Source organism: Drosophila arizonae, chromosome X (genome assembly GCF_054131065.1).
Source record: "Drosophila arizonae isolate 15081-1271.41 chromosome X, UAZ_ARI_1.0, whole genome shotgun sequence".
Lineage (NCBI taxonomy): Eukaryota > Metazoa > Arthropoda > Insecta > Diptera > Drosophilidae > Drosophila > Drosophila arizonae.
This window is the reverse complement of record NC_142927.1, coordinates 16,314,880-16,336,096: the sequence shown is the minus strand read 5'-3', so window position 1 is coordinate 16,336,096 and position 21,217 is coordinate 16,314,880. Positions and strand designations below refer to the sequence as shown.

General features: G+C 36.2%; 1 protein-coding gene across 9 annotated transcripts in view; it reads left to right on the top strand.

The window, feature by feature from the left end:
* Positions 1-176: 176 nt before the first annotated feature.
* Positions 177-21,217, top strand: part of Rhp (GTP-Rho-binding protein rhophilin) — a 42,815-nt gene continuing 21,774 nt past the window's right edge. Inside the window, exons 1-2 of one of the 9 annotated variants that reach the window (XM_089475856.1) lie at positions 177-502; positions 4,468-4,640. In XM_089475856.1, coding sequence (XP_089331982.1) covers positions 4,479-4,640 — 162 coding nt within the window. In that variant the 5' untranslated portion in view covers positions 177-502; positions 4,468-4,478. Of the gene's footprint in view, positions 603-4,237; positions 4,641-21,217 lie in introns of all 9 variants that reach the window. The other 8 variants (XM_089475853.1, XM_089475850.1, XM_089475848.1 and 5 more) reach the window with 8 other exon arrangements.

The following is a 21,217-nucleotide window of genomic DNA, read 5'->3' as shown; positions in this document are numbered from 1 at the left end:
GATGAGCAAATATTCAAAACTCTTATACAAAGTAGTCGATAACAAAAAAAATACTAAATCAAACATTATTATGTTACTATCGGAATTTGACTACACACTTTGCTCGATTACGCCAAGCAATCGATAGCATAGACTAGAGCGGTTAATGTATCGAGACTGCGCTGGTCATACTTTGCCCGCTGTAATTTCAGTCGTAGCTTAATATTCGAGTCGAGCGTGCGCACCTTACGCAGTTTAAACAGTTTTCTCGCTTCAGGCAGCAACCTGTTGCGTTTTTTGTTTGTTTTGTTTTGTTTTTTTAATAGTTGTAGCAGTTGTGGAAAGTGCATTTAACGATAAACCGAGTTGAAACATTAACTCACCTGCTGCAGCAGCCGCACAGAGCGTGTGAACTGTGCGAGTGTCAAACAAATTAGAAATCTTTTGTTTATTCAAAAAATACGGCAAAACAAAAAAAAATTTAAGAGAAGAAAAACAAACAAAACGAGCAAAAGAAATAAAGGTAACGGGCAACAAGTGCTGCTGTTGTTGTTGTTTTTATTAGTGTTGTGCTGCTGTTGTTGTTACTGTTGCTGTTGTTGTTGTTGTTGTTGCAGCGGAAGGTAAATATTGTTTAACTTCGCAAAGCCCAAAATGCAAATGGTATAAATAGTTTTAGCGGCAAAAAGAGAATACGATCTACGAGCATACGATCAGTTTTTTTTAGTGGGTGAATGTGATTGTTGTTGTTGCTTTGGTTGTTGATGATGTGGAAAAGTTAATGAAGCAGCGCCAACTCCCCAAGTATCAAGTGCGAATTTTGGCCATAACCGACTGGTGTATGCCCTTACAATATTTTCAGACTATTAAGAAGAGCTCTTTTTGATGGTGGAAGCTCTTAAAGATCTAATGAATGGCAAACAGTGGATAGTTTAAGCTTTTGAAGCTACAATGCTTGTCAAACTGTGAGAATGTACCCAAGCGCTATTAGAACTAACAAATATGAGCTCTTCATGTTCAATAATTGTCAAACTATGCAGTCGAATTTGTATTGTTCATTGGAGTTTTTCATAGGCTACCGACTACCAGATACTTTAACATTATTGGAGCTCACAAATATGCACTTTAAGCTCAATGCTTGTCAAACTATGCTGAATGCTCAATATATAAATTATCCAGTAGAAAAAGAGCGAGAAAGAAATTTTTTCTCACAGTTATAGCCGACTATCATATACCCTACCGGCATTGAAAACATTTAGCAAGAGTATTTTAAACCATGTTTTGATTACCATTGCAAGCTCAGTCAAACTGTAGAGTAGCGTTTAGATCGGATATAGTCAGTATCGGCGGATCATTATATTTATGGGTTGATTTTTAAATAAACGTTTTTATTAAATGTATTCCTATAGAAGATTTCTGTATTATAGATATGTATAGATCTAATTCTGTGCTAAGATCAATATCTATATCTAATGTCATCAATGATGTCATTCAATAACCTCTGTTAGATTTGCAGATCAATGCCTATATCTAAAACCAGGTTTCATATCCATAACTAATTTCTAAGAGGTGATTAAATAACTGTCGTACGATTTTGAGATCAATTCAGTATTTAAAGCAAAGATCATGCTCAAAATGGACTCCTATAGTCATACATATATCCATAGCTCTAATTTGTTTTTGAGATCACTATCAATAGCCAAAGCGCAAATAGCATGCTCACAGTCTAAATATGTATCTGAAATTATTTGCTCAGTTTGAAGTTTTAAGTACTATTATTATTAAAATACTCCCACAGTATTTTGCTTGCGCGTTTATTTGAATGCGACTCGACGATATATCATTAAGCAAAGCGCCGCTGATTGAAGATGTTAGCAATGAGCGTGTCATCGAGGATCGTCTATTTTATCGGGGTTATACAAATAACATAATATATATGTATATATATATAAATGTATATATATAAATGTATATGTATATCTATGTCTGTGTCTATGGCTGATAGTAGTATTTGTGTCAATTGTTGGCTCGAAAGAATAACAAATTAAAAATGCCAACCAGTTTAGTCACGCCGCCTGTAACTCGGTACCGTTAGCCCCCTATCTTGCCTTGCCATAGAACTTGGGGCTATTGTTGCTGCTGCTTCTGCTGCTTTTGCTTCCACTTTTGTTGTTGCTGCTGCTGCTGCTGCTGCGGTTGTTGTTATTGCAGATTCTAAAAAGCTGCACATTGCTTTTTTGTTAAATGCCATCGCATAGAAAGCGACAAGCGCAATACAAAAGCATCAACAAATACGTTTTTTATTTATTTTTATTTTTATTTATTCTTTTTTTTTTTTTTTTTTGTGGACAATAAACTGGATTGGGTTAGAGGGTCAGAGGCCCACAATTAGCCAAGTTGAGAACTCTAATGAACTTATATAGGGCAGATGAACGCCTCTGGGGGAATAGCTGAACGAGATGATTTATTATTATTTACTTGAGGCTGCCAGTCGAATATGAGATTTCTGATAAAAGTAGACAAATATGATATGATATGATATTCTGACTTGCATAAGAATTTGCCTATATATAAGGTATATGGGTATATATTTGTGTATTTAATTTAATGGATCACGTTTTAGCATCATAGAGAGTAAAAGATATGATACCCTGAATTTTTGTATTTAAGCAAAACAATAAACAAATTGACTAACAAAACTTTTAATTAGCCGCCTGACTTAAGCTCCAGTGCACTTAATACATATATTTAAATATTCTGCTATCTATCTGTCTATCTAATATCTAATAGATAAGGTCTAAGCATCATTTAAAGGAATGCTCTGATTTAGATCAGGATTGTGACATACTTAAGAATTGTAGACCGTTATAGGCATATTGATATAGCTATAGAAAATGTCATAGATATGACAAAAAAGATATGGAAATATAAATGGATGGATAGTCGCACGGATAGCAAGGCGGACATTGAAATAACCCAATATGCCATATATATATATATATATATATATATATATATATATATATATATATATATATATATATATATATATATATATATATATATATATATATATATATATATATATATAAATCTTTTTACCTTCAAGGGTATACATAGATTTAGATACTCGTATAGGAACCGATACAGCTATAAAAATTTGCTAGGTTCCGAATAGATGATTCCATTAGGATAGTCCGACAGTTTAGCTTATATAGCCGAAGATTTACTGTCTGAGCAGTTATATTAAGACACATACAACCCCAAGTATCTTCTACAGCCGAATGTCTTCTGCAAGATTATAAGATAATGATTCACTGAGGGCATTGCCGAGACGCTAGATTATAATTTCCGGAAAGTATTCAATTTGGATTTGCTTTGCTTACGATTTGTATGATTCATGAGTGCACATTTATAATAGATTGCTATCAGCGATAAGATTTGCTCAGATATCATTAACTATATTCATATTTTAATTACGCAACTTGAATGCTAACTAAATATAACAGTAATATATATATTTGTGTATCTACTTATCTATATATAGAGCTAGCACTGAAGCAGATGATATTTCGTAGGCATTTCAGAAACGAGAGTTAATTGTTTAACTATATATTTATATACATATATCTATATAGTATATATATGGATGCATCATATAAATCAGAAAAGCGGAACGAATTCGAGAAGTGCCGACTCTGAGATAAACTTTCCCATTTCAAGAAACAGAAACGAGCGAAAAACACGACACGATATTTTTCTTATATTGTTCAATCAGTAACAACAACAGCAACAACAACAACAACAACAGTAGCAACAGCCAATTGCATTTTGATACTCATTAAATTTATATTCAAATATGGGCATATTGACATATCGAGTGCGAATGTAACGCAAGTCAAGTGCAGCTATCATATAGGGTAACTGCCAGTCGAGCATATGCAATGCAAAGCTAAACTTTTATGTTGGCAATTAAATGAAGCTGTGCATTTATGCTGCACATATAGAGCACAGTTTAGAGTTGTGTGTGTGTATGTGTGTGTGTGTGTATGCCTCTCCTTCGAAGCCGCAACATAATGACGCTTAATGGCAATTCAATGAAAACAACAACTGAAACTGAAAACTGAAAAAAAAAGCTACCCCGCGGACAAAAGTGAAATTTTTGCCAATAACAAGAGAGCGAGAGAGAGAGAGCGCGATTGAGAGAGAGAGGCGTGCAAAAGAGTATGGAGAGACTGAGGCATTTTGTTTGTTATAGAAATATCTCGACTTGGCTTATGCTGCGTATACTTAATGTTTCAAGCTTATGCTAATGCTCATATCAATTGCAATTAAAACAGCAGCTAGCCGCTTGCCAATCACAACAGCTAATTATATGTGAGAAAGAGAGACCGAGAGAGAGAAAGAGAGAGGGAAAGAGCGGGAAAAGAAACGAGAGATAATAATAAAAAACAAAATCAAAAACAAACGCAACTTGCTCTCGCTCAGTGATTCTCGCCATGGATGCAGCTGGCGATAGCAGCAATGCTGCCACAGCTGGTGGCGCCACCGCAGATGAAACCAAAACGCTGCTGCAACAGCAAAACGCCAGCATGGAAAACGACTACGACGACGGCAACGATGCCGACGAGCCGCAGGCATTGCCATTCTGCTTTGTTCGGGTAAGCCACTCTGACTTTGACTTTGACTTTGATTTGCAGTTTTTGCCTAGAAAGTAAGTAAGCTAAGCTAAGAAGTTCTTGCCCAACTACTGCCAACTCGGCCGACGCCCGCTCGGTCACAGTTGAACGCTGCAACACAGCACAACACACAATGGACGACTTGCAACCGGCCGTGACTGGCCGGCCCATACCCAGTTCAGTTGCAAGTGCGTCGCAGTCCGTTGAGATCTGTTGCGTTGCCTCTTAACACTCTCTAGATCAGGTGAAAGACAATTAACACACGTCATAAATCGAGTCTTAGATTATCTGAGACTAAACTTATATTTCATTTACATTTTTATATAATATAAATGTATATGTAATTTAAATATATATTTAATTAAAACTTTTATTTAATTTAAATTTATATTTCATATAACATTTTTATTTCATTTAAATTTATAATCAATACACATTTTATATATTGAATATAAATTTATACGTAATTTAAATTTATATTTAATATAAATTTTTAGTTCATTTAAATGTAATATAAACTTAAATTTCTATTTAATATAAATTTACAATTTTAATATAAATTTCTATTTAATATAATTTTATCTTTGATATAAATTTATATTTAATTATGTAAAAAATACGAAACGTATTGGCAAATAAGTAATATTTTTTATATATATTTTTTTTCTACTTTTCCTGTCATGCTTCAGACTATATATAATTTGTAAAAAAAAAATTTGGAGAAAAATTATAAAATTATAATTGTTCTCATTTCTTATTACAGTAAGCCCTATTTAAATAATTTGAAAGGTGCTGCTTTAGGTAGACCCTATAGAGCATACCTCCATTATGTCAATAGTCTAGCTACTCTATAAAGGTGAAGAAGATTAAGAAATATAGCTTCTATATGCCTGTTGAAGTTTGCAGAAGAAAGTTCTCTTATCAGTTTAAACTTTTTCATTTAATTTTAGTTTTTGCAAACTAAAAAAACTTTATTTTTTTATTATTTAATTTTTAAAAATTTTTAAAAAGTTTTGTGTTTGTGGAAATGCAAATAGCAGACAAAAGAAGGCGTGGCGCATATATATAGTAACTAGATAATGCCTAAATTTATAACTATATATAGTATTTAGTCCAAATCCAGACTAGATCTTGGGCAACTGCTGAATTGTTTCAGGGTATTCCCAGGTCAGGCACACCCGCCTGGAAGCACTCTTACTTGTTTCGGGCGCACACATGAGCATATCGTAATTATGTTCAGTTTTATGGCTCATTCTTAGCATGTTGAGACCCCCATGACCCATTAGAATGGGCGTCAAGTGGAACTGCTTTTGGTTTTTTGCACGCAACGCTGACTTCAGAGAACCCACGGGCGATTGCCACCGAGCCGAGCTGCGGGTAGCTGGATGGCCAACAAATATTTTGGCTGTTGCTACAAGTGTTCTACAAGTGTTAATTGTGTCTGTATGTGTGTGTGTGCAAGTCTGTGTCTGTGTGTGTGTGTGTGAGTGTGCTGTAACCTTTTTCAGTTTCGGGGTCGAGTTGTTCCGGCGCAAGCCGCACCTTTCTGAGCCACGGCAATTGCCCGTTGCCCGTTGCCCGTTGCTTACAATTACATGCGCTTCCCCCTGCCCCCTGACCACTCCCCGCCCTCGCCCCATCGACTCGCTGCCAAAATACAAAGAAGCAGGAGAATATGTAATTTGTTATTGCTTTGCTTTTGTTTCGTCCGATTCCGTGCTGTTGTTGGCTCTCGGCGCACTCACGACCTGCCCCCGGGTGCTCAGCTACCTGTCCCCCACTCCCACACTCTCCATCTCCCTCCCTCCACCCCAGGTTGCTGTAGTTATACTTGGCCTGGGCAGAAATGATTGGCCCTTTTGATTGCTTTCTTTGGCTCGTTTCGGCCGGCGTTTTTTTTGTGTTTGGCTGTCATAATTTGTTGGGAAAATTGTTTTGGTTCTGCAGTTTGATATTCATTATTCCATTTGATGTGCCCCATCAAAAAAACGGAAAAAACCTCAAATTGTGCGACGATCGAATCCCACATTTGCTAAGCAATGCATGCCGAATGGGCCTCGGCTCAAATAAATCGGAAATTATGAATCAAATGGGAGGAAAATCCACATGCAAGCAAGGCAATTTGCTTGATAAATATGTGTATAGATAAATGAACTATAATTTGTTTATCAGCTTAAATATAAGTAATTAAAGAAGCCTATTTATAAATAAAATTGAAGGATAAAATTGTGTATAGAAAATAAATACAGTCGAGTTTCGATAGTTCTTACCCCACTAAATCGAAAAAAATGGATTCTCTTGAAACGAATTCGTTCTCGATAGTTTGAAAATCGCGAAAAATCGAAAAAATTCTAATCGCTTGAAAAAAAATCGTTTTCATTAATTCTCGATAACTTAAATTTCTGTATAAATCGAACAAAAATTGATCTCCTTGCCATTTCGAATCATCGACAATCTACAGTTGAGTCTCGATAATTTGTACCCCGCTAAATCGAAAATCGCGATAAATCGAAGAAATTCTAACCGCTTGAAAAAAAATTGTTTTCAATAATTCTCGATAATTTAAATTTCTGTGTAAATCGAAAAAAAAAACCTGATCTTGCCATTTCGAATTATCGCGACTCGACTGTATTAGAAAAATCTGCGATTCTATCCTAAATGAAAATCAACATAAAAACAGATGAGAGAGATTTAATACGACGCTGTGAGCTAGATAGATTCGGCTGTTGATTTTGATTAGAAATATATATACTTTGTGGGCTCTGCCACGCCTCCTTCCTCCTCCTTTATTATACCCAAATTGCTAATTTCCAATGGGTATTCACAATTTAAATTTCTCTTCATATCTTTAAGCTAAACCCAAATATGGGAAATATCTCTAGACTGCCCAAGCGGACGCCTTGAGTTGCATTCTGCATTCTATATTTTTATGGCGGCACATTCAAAGCAATCAACACACACACACACATAAATGTAGATCTAAATCAAAGCTCAATCAGTTCGGCGCAAATCTTTTCTTTTCTAGAAAACTAATAAAAATTGATTTTTAATTTGAGTCCGACAACGCCCAAAGCGCATATTCTCCATGATATATGCCCGAGCCAATTATGAAACTGATTTGCAATCCAATGGATGCATTCATAACAGATTCTTTCAAATGTTGCCAAGTGACATGGCCAAAGCAAAGCGACTCGGGAGACAATCGATCACCTTCTGATCAGCCCTTGGCCATGCTGGACCACACCCAAAAATTGTTTATTTATGTATATATGTATTTATGTGCTGTGATTGTCTCTCTCTCTCTCTCTCTCTTTCTCTGTCCCTCTGCTAATTTGAATACATAAATATGCAAACGTTGTGTATATATGATAATTAGTCAAAAAATAAAAAAAAGAGAAATAAAATGGGGAAAAAATGTGAAAAAAAAGGAAAAGAAAATTAAATGGCAAAGTTTGTCTTGGCTGTTGTTTGTTTAGATCGTCGGCTGTTGGATGTTGCTAGGTTTGTTTAGCGTCTGGCTATGCCCTGTAGAAGTTTGTTTGCAGTCACCATGGCTCAGCGGAGCTTTAAGCAGGTGAATTAAAGAGAATGAATTGAAGCTTAAAAAATTTGATCAAAGAAAAGGAAAGTAAAGTCAGTTATAATTGAATTTATAATAAATGTTTTTTTGTTTTTGTTTTTTTTTTTTTTAAATATTGATAATCGAACATCATGTTAGTTCATGTTTACAGCGTATCTCTTCGTCGCTCACAATGTTTGCAGTTAGCTCAGCTTGTTTGCTCGTCTCGAGATAACATTTAATTTGATTAGTGGCCGAGCAAATTGTTAGCCAAGTTAGGCAATTGGGGCCCAGCGACGACGGGTTGCCAAGTGGCCAAGTCTTGGCTGGATTTTCTTTTTCTGTTTTATTATTTTGCTTCGTTTAATGGGCGTGGCATTGGCCATGTCATGCACAGCGTTTAACATGCAAAAGATGCATTGCGAATGCTGCCTGAAAATGTGTGAGATTTTTCACTTTCCCAGCGCCAATGACTGCGTAACTTTTTTTTAAAGCATTTTTTTAGCCTTTTTTTTTAGTTTGTCAATTGTTCCCTAAGACCACGATGAGATTAAGAAAAATTGAAGAAAAAAAAAAAAAATGAAGGGAAAAACACTTAGCCAGGGCACATTTCAAAGCGCATCTCCAGTACAGGCAGCATTCGTTGGCTGGCCAAAACGCCAGAGCCAACTCTGTTGGCCATCCTGCCCGCGGCTGCAAATGCAACTTTTCTGCTTGCACATTGCGATTGCTCCTCGGAGTCGCGCAAAAGTCGCAAAAGTCGCCTGGGTGAAAGTTATATAGCCGTCGACGTGTATTTCTCTCTAGCTTGGCTTGGCAGCAGCCACAGAAGCTGCTGTTGCAGGTGGACACCTGTTGGCGCACAGGTGCGTTAATGCAAAGATCGATTAAATAATGAAATTAATTACGATTTTACCTCCAGCTAAATGGTATAATAGAAAGCGAAATACTGCTTAACAGCAATTAACGTTTGTCCACAACTGCATTCTTAGCCAATTACAGCCACAATTGGCCAAATATTTGGCTATACCTAATACAGCTTCTATAGAGCTATAGAGCTCCAAGTGATTTCCAGCAACGATTTTTTTTTGGTTTCTAGGTATGCTTCGATTTTTTCCATGAGTATATCAGCTACATCTTTAGCTTATATTATACCTAAAGAGTTAAAGAGCTAAAGAGATAGAATCTTAATTAAAAGTTTTACAGCATTCAATATAAACCAGTTTCAATGTAGAAGCAAATACTGAAGGGGGTGCTTGACTAGAAAATACTCTGAGCTTCATTTGGACATTGTTCAGGCACAAAACTTTCTATATTTTTGTTGTTGGTGCGAATTTGAGGAAAATGTTAGGAGCTAGCTTAAATTTATATATCATATTAGTATATAAATATAATTTATCATATTGAGTAGAAATTAGATTTTCATGCAGAATTTTCTTCTTTTTGGCCAGCAGTGCTCGACTTGAATATACACTGTAATTAATTTAGGCACACATTGGAAATAAAACGGGCATTTAAGTTCATTTATATTCTTTAGAATCTATATGATTATTTTTGTAAAACACTTTTTATGTACATATGAACTACGTTATGAATTTATGAATTTTTTTTTTTTGCTTTATTTTTTTATTATTTATTAATGTTTTTGTTGTACCTGTTAAAAGTCCACAAGGTGTGCTTAATTTAATTTAATTTAATGTTTCCTTTGATATTGAAACCAAATAATTTTCGCTGATAAGAATCAAGTCTATCATACATAATTTAATTTCAGTGTATCCAAATCTATTTTTGATATTTAAGTAAAATAAATCAATTTAAATGCATCCAAATCTATATAAATCTATACATAAGTTTTGAAATCTGTGTAAATATGTTGAAAACTACCTAAATCGAATCTCAATCTGCTATTAGAACATTTACAGTGAGTAACATTAATATTCGGTTATTTATTTTTCAACAAAATATATAATATTAATAATAGTAATAATAATAGTATCCTCAAAATACAGCCACACCTCAATTTGGTATGTTCTGAGAACTTATATATACATATATGATTTGATTCATTCGTTTCATTAATAATGATTTGAGCTTTACCTTTTAGGCCCTCCAACTGAAGGCTTTTGGGTTCGGCTTACGAACTCTCTCGCTTCACATCAAATTCTGTGATATTTCAACACGCAATTTTTTTCTGTTTTGCCATTCTATAAGTGGAATATTTCACGTTTGCCAATCATAGAGCCTAGCCCAAATCGCTTTCAAGCCTTGACACAGCATTTTCGTAATATTGTGTCACAATGTTTGAATTTCTTTTGTGGTTGTTGCTGTTGTTGTTTGCAGTTGCCTGATTTTGTGCTATAAACGCAATATAACTGTTGAGTTTTTAACACTCAATCTAATGCTCCACATTGCTAACTTGGCCAACACAAATTTCATGGTCACACTCCCATGAGCCACGAGCTGTGACATACATCGCCTCAAGCGAGGCGTGCGTAATGAAATTAGGCTTGAATTACGCGCATATCAAAATACAAATTTGATATGGCTAAGCAATAATGGCCAAGATTGAGCTTCAGTTTTGGTTAGCCATATAGAATATTACAATAAGTTTGATATATATGTATATATATAAATATATATATCTGTAACTGGGCCTCTTGACAGGGTTTATTACAGCACTCTCTATGCTCCGCTGCACCCGCCAAGATCGTGAGAAAGTTGTAATTTAGTGTGTTTTCCGACGTTCATAAATAGAAAAGAGAGAAAAAAGAGATATATCTGGGCAAAAGTCGCACGCAACTTTTTTTTTTTTTTGTATTTGTATTTGTATTTTGTCGCCACTGGCAATGTAGAAATGTATATATACATACATATATATAATATATGATAAATATATAAGAAAAATACCAAAACAAAAAGAAGCGAAATATATGTATGTATATGTAAATGACTTTCAAACTGAACTCCACACAGCTTCAGTTCAGTTTCTAGTTTCTCGGGTGCCTGGAAGACAACATTTTCCATTAGCTATTGTACAATAGCCGATTGGGTCGCCCAGCGAAATGTTATGCAAATTGAACAACATTTCGAGGGAAATGGTTGCGTCCAGACTTTCGGCATTTCTTTTGGACTTTTAAATGCGTTGCGCAACACGCACCACCCAAATAAGGTAGCGACGCAGACAGAAAGAGTGCGACGGGGGTGGGGGTAGGGTATGAGGGAATAAATGCGACAGGTTAGCCTAGTTTAGCTTGGCCAGTGAGGAAACCAATTTGGCCCAACCTGTATATAATGATGGCGATCGTGAACCAGATTTGTCTGCACGTCTTTCAGATTCCAATTCCGATTCCGATTCCGCATCGCCGCATTGCACTACCCGAAAAAACTTCCCATTGAGTATGGTCCGGTCGGCGGGCTGCCTGGCTGGCCAATTATGGAGTGAGTTAGTCTTGCCAAGGAATTTCACTCTGGTTTTCTACACCCAATACCCAATATGCGTAGATGTGTGCAGAGCTTGCGGTAGAGCTTGGTGTCTCTTGGCGAGAAAGCAGTCTGATCTCTGCTGTTATGTGGAAGTACTCAATGTGTGTGTGTGTGTGTGTGTGTGTGTTTGTACTGGCTAAAACTGGCTGAGCAGGTGAAGTTGTCGTATGCCAAACAAAAACACAAAAACATAAGAAAAAAACAAAAACAAAATGCGTGCCGCAACAAAAACAACAAACAGTTTCTGTGGCTATTGTTGTTGTTGTAGCTGTTGTTGTTGTTGTTGTTGCTGTTGTGCGACCCGGTCTGAAAGTCTTATCCGCATAAATGCAGCAACAAACCAGAAAAGCGCAAGTGAAACGAATTATGCGTGTAATCGTGTGTGTGTGTGTGTGTGTGTGTGCATCTTAACCTGCAGCCAAAGGCAATATACGCAAGGCGAATTGGCAGACAACGCAGCCAAAATTTATGCACTTTAACAAATTTTCGCTAAGTGGAAACGAGCTTTGAAAAGTCTAAAAAAGGAGAATTTCAATTTGATATGCACGTCCATATGTATATGTACATATATTAATTGCTTGTTCACACAGTATGGAAAGTAGCTCTTGAGAATTGCATAGAACGGCGATAGCTAAACGAAAGATAGACGTTGTTATGCGAAAAGGCAAGGGAAATAAAAGCAAGTGGGGATAATTTATAGAGGCTGAAAGAGACAGAGAGCGAGTGGTAGAGAGGGAGGGAGAGAAAGTGAGAAAGACAGAGAGAGTCAGAGAAAGTGACAAAGAGTAAGAGAGAGAGAGAGAGAGAAAGAGGAAGAGAGAGAGAAAGAGAGACAGAGAGAAAGAGAGACAGAGAGAAAGAGTGAGAGTAAAAGAGACAGAGAGAGAGAGAGAGGGAGATTGACAGAGAAATGGAGACAGAGAGACAGACAGAGAGAGAAAGAGAGGGGGATGGAGGGAGGTAGAGCCACAGTGGGAGTGAGAGAGAGAGAGCGAAGAAGAGGGATACACAGAGAGAGAGAGAGAGAGAGAGAGAGATAGAGAGAGAGAGAGAGAGCGAAGAAGAGGGGTACAGAGAGAGAGAGAGACTGTGCCTATGTCCCTCTCTCCTTCTCTCCCTCTCTCTCCCATTCGCACTGTCTCTTGCTGTCGTTTTTTGTTTCTCGTTTTTTCACTATTTCTTTCTCTCTCTAGCTCACTTTCTCTCACTTTTTTTCTCTTCCCCCAATCAATTAATTCATTATTGTTCAGCTTTCTTGCCATATATTTGCTCAGCTGTTAGCGAAATGCTGCTTGTGACTTCCAACTTGCTATAAATACCTTTTTGTAGATACACTGTGTATGTTACAGTCGTTAGCAATATATATGTATATAGTCACTTCTTCGTTGCTCCAATCAATCTGCTGCTGCAGCAGTCCTTAAACTTGATGGCCGTAAGATCAACTCATTTGATATGCATTCTCCAGCATGAGAAACCCTCGCCCATAACTGACCATATGCAAGCTGAATTTCATTACGAAAACCCTAAATGGAGTCCCGTAAGCATTTACAATCTGATAGGAGACAGACAGACAGACAGACAGACAATGCAGACAGTCGACAGTTTCCAATTGGAATTCTATGTAGTTTTTCGGATTTTCTTCTTTTGGGCCTTAACCAATAAGCTGGTTTTTGTCAGTTCGATTCTTTCAAAACATTTGCTGTGCAGGGCTGAGCGTTCTTTAATGCATTTGATATGCTTGCACCGCTGCCGGACTTATCGCTGGTGGTTGTCTAGAAAGAAACCTTTTGTTGACGCCGCCGCCGTCGTCGCCGACGTCGCTGCCGTCCGACGCTCCTGTTGCAACTTGAAATGGACACAAAATGGTAGCATTTATGACTGGCCTCAAAAAGGTGTCAGGTACATTCTGTCTCTCTCTCTCTCTCTCTCTCTCTCTCTTGCATTTACTGGCTGTGGCAGTCAGGTAAACTGCGTTGCACACATGAACGATTGACTTCTTGTTCGACATTAATTTGTTGACATTTTCATTTCCTTATCAATTTCGTTACATTGTTTAACTTGTTGTTGTAGTTGCTGCTGCTCTTGTTGTTGTTGTTGTTGTTGCTGTTGTGGCAGGCAATTTGGGTTATTGTTACGCATCGATTGCTTAACCCTGTTACGTAAGCACACAAGTGCTGCATGGGCCTTGCGATAAGGCAAGCCAAACAGAAACTGAAAATGTGGACCACGATCTGATAAAGCCACGATATATGTATATATATATGATATATATGTAGAGAACTAAAGAGAGAGGGGGAGAGAGAGAGAGAGAGAGATGATTATTGTAACTATCAGCTATAATCTCAAATCGTTTGTGGTTAAAAGTAAAACATGTTTTCAACAGGAAGAAGCGAATGTTGTCAATTAAAGTAAATATATATATGTACACATATTTTTTTGTAGATTGCACTTCCCTTGCTATAATCAGGGCTAAGAGAGCAATATCGAAAACCAGTTATATATTGACTTACAATTAATTTACTTTAGATTGTGAATCTTTAAAGTTTTTTTTGTTTTGTTTTTTTTTTTTTTTTTTTGTAGTCATTTCATTGTCAAGAGTTTTGTAATTTAAATTAGGTTCTGGGCTGAAGGATTGGAAAACAAAAACTAATTGGAAAACGGCGGGAAGCGATTAACCGGTTCACAATCGGGCTGGTAGCCTTGATGACATATAAGGGCTTCTTCGTATTTGGGTTTTTGACGTGATTTAAAATAGAGTTGTTTTTCATTTGAATTTCATTTTGTATTATTCATGTTAGCTTAGTTATTTGATCTGTTTGTTGTCTTTGGCCAAGAAATGTCAAGGCGAATTGTGCAGCGTTGCCAGATCGGTGGCAATGCCCTGTCAGCTATTTGATATGGAAATGTGCGGCCAAATGTTTACCACGGTTAAATATCTCTAAGCCAACAAACAGCCCCAGCAACAACGATCATTCACGATGACAATAACAAAACAAAACAAAATAGAAAAAAAAACTAACGGCGGCATTTTCCATTGTCTGCAACGTTTCATTAGCTCAAAGCGCCTGGGAAATCGCTGCTGCTGCTGTTGTTGTTGTTGTAGTTGATGCCCCTTGCTGTGGCCATAAGTCAAAGTTGAGGGATTCATGGCAAGCCCGAAAATCGAAATACCGCATTCAAATCCCAGCAGCTGGGCACAGCCAGCCCTAAAACTACAGTTACGCAGTCACCAAAAGAGAGAGAGTAGGAGAGTGAGAGAGAAAAAAGCACAAAATTAAGTGAAAAAAATATTCAAAACAGATACAAAAATATTTCAAAGAGTTGCAATTGTTTTGAAAATTTACGATATTTCATTTAAAATGTGCCAACAAAATGTTGGCTAAAACAAAGGCGTGCATTGGACATTAGCCCAGTTAAGATACAAGTGCCAAGTGCTGAGCCCTTCCAAATTGTCTTGGCTAAGAGCATGCGAAATTCGACATGCAGCAACACATGATATATATATATATATACATATATACATATATCTATCTACATATAACTATATATATTTATGCTCAAGATATCATGCTGATTAGCTTATAAAGTTTTTCCGTTTCGTCTTGGTTGGTTTTTTTTTTTAAGCCATTTAAAACAATTTGGTACAATTTTGCTTGGCTTTTGTCAAAGCCGCTCGCTGAGTTCAACTTCATCATCATCATCATCAACATCATCAGCATCATGATAAACGTAATTGTAATTGTAATTGTAATTGTAATTGTAACTGCCGGCAAGTGCACATAAATTTCATGTTCATACAACAATTAACAATTAAGCGGGCTATTGACATTATTTTTTGTTGTTTTTAGGTTTTGTTGTTGTCTTTTTTTTCAGCTAGGCCAACTTGAAACGAGCCAAGGCTAAGACAGAAAAAAAAAAAAAACAAAACAAAACGTCACAAAATTCAGCTACAGATTATGAAAATCTCTGGCCCATTGTAGGTCACAATTGCTTCGAGACTGAGCTGCGATTTTTTATGTTTATCATAGAAATTTAATTTCCAGAATTTATGTAATATTCAAATATTTTGCAATCATTTGAAGATAGAAAACTGCAAGAATTTGCATAAGTTGGCAAATTAGCATAAACTGGCTTAATAGGTAGAAGCAGTAGAATCCGGCTATAACGACTCCATTCATAGCGTCTGTACGGTTATAGCGACGAAAATTTTGGTCCCCAGACAAACTTTTATGAGCAAACTTATACGGCTATAGCGCTTTCCGGGTATAACGACGGTCCCTTGAGTGGCGTTATAGACGGATTCTATTGTATATTCTTTATTTTCTCGATATATTGATATTCTCGATTTAGTTCTGTCCAACTGTTTCTCTGCATGAACGCAGAGATCTCCAAAAGTACAAAGGCTAGACATTCAAGTAATATAATCCTGCATGCCATAAATACAACGAATTCATCATATTTTTTCGATAACTCATATCGTTTCCTTCTGATCGATCAAAATCGATATTTTGACTTGCATATTAAAGTTTAATACGAATATTTTTAGAGCTACAATTTTCAGATTTACTCTTTAGGTTCATGTGATGACTATCGATTTTAGATGCCACGCCCCCTTCGCTGCAAATGTGAATGAAAACGTATTTCAAATGTATATAGCAATAGATAAATATATATGCTTGTGTAAATACACATTTATACACAGCTAACTATAAATATATTTGATTTTTATTTTATATTATAAAATTTATAAGCATTTAAGACCGTTAAATTGCTTCATTGTCACAATGCCGTTACATAATTCCACTCGAAAGTGTGGAAAATTAGTTAAAATGGCAGCAATGTTTTGTATTTTATTTTTTTGCACAATGTGATTCAAACCACAAATTTGAAACTGATTTGCAAAAGTCTATAAAAACTTTAAAGGCAAACATGATTATATAAAGGTAGATCGCTGCTAATTAAGCGATAATTTGATATCAATTAAGGTAAATAATAGTCTGAAAAAAAAGAAACAACAATTCTATTCTGTCTATATTAATAGCTATGCTAAGTGAATTTTGTTCTTCTAGAATTTCATTTGGCTTAATTGATATCGAATAATGCCTAATTAGCGGCGAGCTACCTTTTGACGCCTTGACCCAGTCAGGTGGGCCAGCTGGTTGGCTAAATGTAGCATAGTTTTGGCCACATTTGCCGCACTCAAGTGTGCCAGTGGCATTAAGATATGAGCACCTGCGTCTATCTGTTTTGTGTGTGTGTGTGTGTTGGTCTGAAAGCCGCATTAAGATTCTAGGCTAACTTTTGAGCTGTTTGGCCAGCAAACCGGTCCGAATACTCAGCATGCAGCTCTATGTATGGCAATTATCGAGAGCTGCTGCTGCCTGTGGCTGGCATTTGCTTTCCTTTTCCTTTTGCACAATTGCCGGCTGGGCGGCAAATGATATGCGGCGGCTTGCCAAAAGGAAGTTCATAATTTAGCCATGGCTAATAAGCGTGCGCACTTCACAGGAAATCCAATCAGCCGATGACAGTCAATCAACTCAGCCAAGCCGATTGCAATGAATGAACTTGAAATCGCATGTAAATGAGACGAACTAAAGCCAAAGTGTCGCCAGTCGAGCACTTCGAGGCGATCGCTCGACCGTGCCAGCAGCTTGTAAACAGTCAACAGTTAATAGCAAGTGGCAAGTGGCAAGTGGCAGCTGGCTGGTGGGAAAAGGGGGACGAACTACACGAGGCGTTGCATGCAGACTCCAAAAAAAAAAAAAAAAAAAAAAAAACAATGAACAACAAAATGTAAAATAATAAAAAAAAATCTACCAACTTGTAATTATATAATTTATATATATATTAAACGCTGCGACCCGTTGACAATGACATTTTCTTTTCGACGACATTCGTAAGAGTTGCTAAACGATGCGCTTAAGGTAAGCGAGCGGGGGCAGGGGCGGGGCAATGGCTAGGTATTTGTACTTTTGGTAACTGGAGGTTGACATTTGTCTCTGGTCTAGCGCGTTACGAGCGCATAATTATTATTATCATTATTTAAATTCAAGTTTCAGGCATGAAAATTGCAAAACTCTCGAGGGACAGGGCACAACAACAACAACAGCAACAACAACAACAACAACAAGCAAGCATATCAAGCCATTACATGCAACAACAAACATATTGTTAAGACAAATTATAACATGAGCATGGCAGGGTATCTTTGCCTTCGCCTGCGTCCAACTGTCCAACTGTCCAGCTGTCCGCCTTGCAGCTCCGCCCCATAATCATGTGTCATATTTATTAGCCAAGTCAATGCACCTAAAAACTCCTGTGTGTGTGTGTGTGTGTGTGTGTGAGTGAAGCCGTTGAAGTCAGCGCTGTGGCGGGTCGAGGTCATTCATCCAACATATACATACATACATACACGCATACATACATACATTTATACATGTATGTAACGTTGTAAGAGGCAGCTAAGACCCCTATTGCCCAGTTATTGCAGCGTATTGTGTATTGGTGCAGGAAACCCTCATGTCTGGCCCCACTCGGCCACTCGCATGGCGTACTTAATAATGATGGTGAATCGTAAAAGTGATTGCTTTATAGTTAGTCGGTAGAACTAAATGGTTTTGTGTCTTGCCTAATTAGCCAGTGCTACGCATCCCGCTGACAGTGGGACAAGCTATGAAGTTATTTCAGAGTTGATAAAGTTCCTATGGGCAACTGCCATATGATAAATCATAGAACATATATATATATATTTATGTGAATACATCTTTGACTTAAAAATACAAATAAATATACAAGTTACTGAAGATCTGCGTCACTTAACTGCAATTAATTCATTTGGAAGAGTTTTTTAATTGCTGTACATTATTTGGTCTGTTTTATAATATGCACGTAATTATTTATATTATATCATTTCATTTTACATGTAATAAAAGCAGAAATATTTTTGGCCATTAAAGCAAATGTGAATTTACATATAAATTAGCCGGCTAATAAAAAGCAGTTCATATACGTAAATATATATGAAAGCAAAGAAAGAAAAAGGAAATTTTCATTTCCTTTTCGAGCTGAGTTTGCACCAGGGTGCAATGGCCGGAAAGGCTGAGCTACTTTAGAAGCTAGTAAATGCCATAGCTTTGCATTGCAGCCAATATCAGCCGCAATAGCAATAGCAACAACAACAACAACAACAATAACATTCATGGGAAATTGGATTGCAGTCAAAGGCAAACGGAAAACCATCAACAAATTTGATTGACAGCCAAAGCCGCGCTCAGCCCACCGCAGACAGATGCGCCGACAGCGGCAGCGACGGCGGCAGCGACGGCGACGGCGACCGCGATGCTAACCGCCAACAGGGCGAACACAAATGAATTTGAGCTGAAAGCCAAATGAATCAACTTCAACTGTTTTGCCAGTGTTTGGAATCGTTTGAATCGCTGCCATATAGCCGTGTTTACGGCTAAATGAAATGAAACCGGAAGTTTGGCTGCCAATGCGGCGGGCACGTCCCCAACGCCGATAGAGAGGTGGTTAGGGGGGAAATGACTCCGAAGCCCAGCCAAACCGAAACCAAAGCCAAAACCAACACCAAAACCAAAACTAAAACCAAACCAAACCAAATCGCATCGCATCGCATCGCATCGAAGTGAGCCAAGTTCGTTCAACTTTGCTGCGTTTCTTGACCATTTAACAATGGCGTTGCCACTGCATTTGTTATGGGGAGAAATGGTTGGGGGTGGTGGGGCGTTGCCAGACAATTGAATAACTGGAGGCAGCCTCCAGCCATTAAACTGCGAATCGTTGGGAACGCAAAGTTGGTGTTTGGGGCACAGCCACTGGGCCACACCTATTTTTTTTTCTCTTTTTTTTTTTGGCCAGATGTCGCATTGCGTTAAAGCTCACCTTCGCGGCTATGCCGAATGTGGGTGTGTTTTGACGGAATTTATGATAATGATGATGATCATGTTGTTGTTGTTTGTGTTGCTGCTGCTGTTGATGATGTTGCGGTGCGTCGACTTTTGTGCCACAATAAAACTAAAGATGGGCTCTTGATAACAATCTATACAGATTCATGCACACACATGTACACCTACACGCACACACACACATATGCGAACATTCCATAATATCCGCAGAATGTTTTCTTAACCTTCCTGGAATTTCGTAATACTTTTATGCCAGGTTTTATAGCCAGAAATTTAAATGTTTGTGCTTTGATTTATTTTATGCTTTACTTATCATTTATTCTATCAGCAATTTGTGATATAACTGTATAGCTAGATGTGTGTTAAGGTTGTCTGAACCACAAACAAGTTAAATAAAATAAGCATAATAAATAAATTCACGATCTTCAGTCTTCTTCTTCTTGGCAGCCTCTTCAAGAATTTATTTATAGGTTTGTTTTTTATGTCTCGACAACGGTTGATCAGTCTGATTAGATCGCTTGAGATATTGATGAGTATGAATAGCCGTCATAGTTACTTATGGAGCTCCATAGCTGCAAATTTGGCAGCAAACAAACATAAATTACTAACACAATTAGTTCCATAGAAAACTTTGATTGAAATAATGCTTTAAGAACTGAAAATTGACAGATATTTTTATAAATCTTAGCAAAAAGTATAAGAATTGCTTGTTAATCAAAATTAATTTATATTAATATTTAAGAGAAATCTCCAAATAAATATAAACAATTCAAGAATAAATAAATAAATAAAGAAATAAAATGAAAACAATTGTAATATTTAAAAAGTAAATAAATAAATAAAAATGGTTTGTTTAAAAATAATGAAGTTTTTTTTAATATATAATTTAGACCTTAACTAATTTAGACTTAATAAAAAATTGTAACATGTTATAAACTTAAAGCATTATAATATTAAAAGCTTTAAGAAAAAATAATTGTTAAAAAAAGTAAAGCTAAGCTATAAGGAAAACTTGATGTTATATATATATATATTTTTTTTTTTATTTATATTAAATATAGGTAAAGTTATATAAAGTTATTCAATTATTTTTATTCAACATTTGCAAAGTTATATACAAAATGTAAAAAAAATATGTTAAATATATTAAAAAAAAAAAAAGAAAGAAAAAAATCAAGATCTACAAAAAACATAAAAATTGTGTATTTATAAAAGAAAATAAAGTCAAAAACTAAATAAAATATACAAATTATGATTATGTAAAAATAATATATAAAATGTAAATAAATATAAGTAAAATAAAATACCCTAAAAACATCATAAAATAGGTAATTAAGGTTAATTGCTCAGCTTATGTTTTTGGTAATGCTTGTCTAAATTAAATTAAATTAAAAATACTTTGTTTTTTGTCATTAAGAATTTTTGCCAACGGACTTTGCATGTCGTCTAAATAGTTTTTTTCTATCCAAATTCATAAAATACATTTAACTAAATTGTGTGAAATTCTTAGTGTACGCAATTCTATTGTTTATCGTTGAAAAAACGTTTTGCCAACTGTGTGTTATAAAAAAGAAGAAAAACAATAAAGA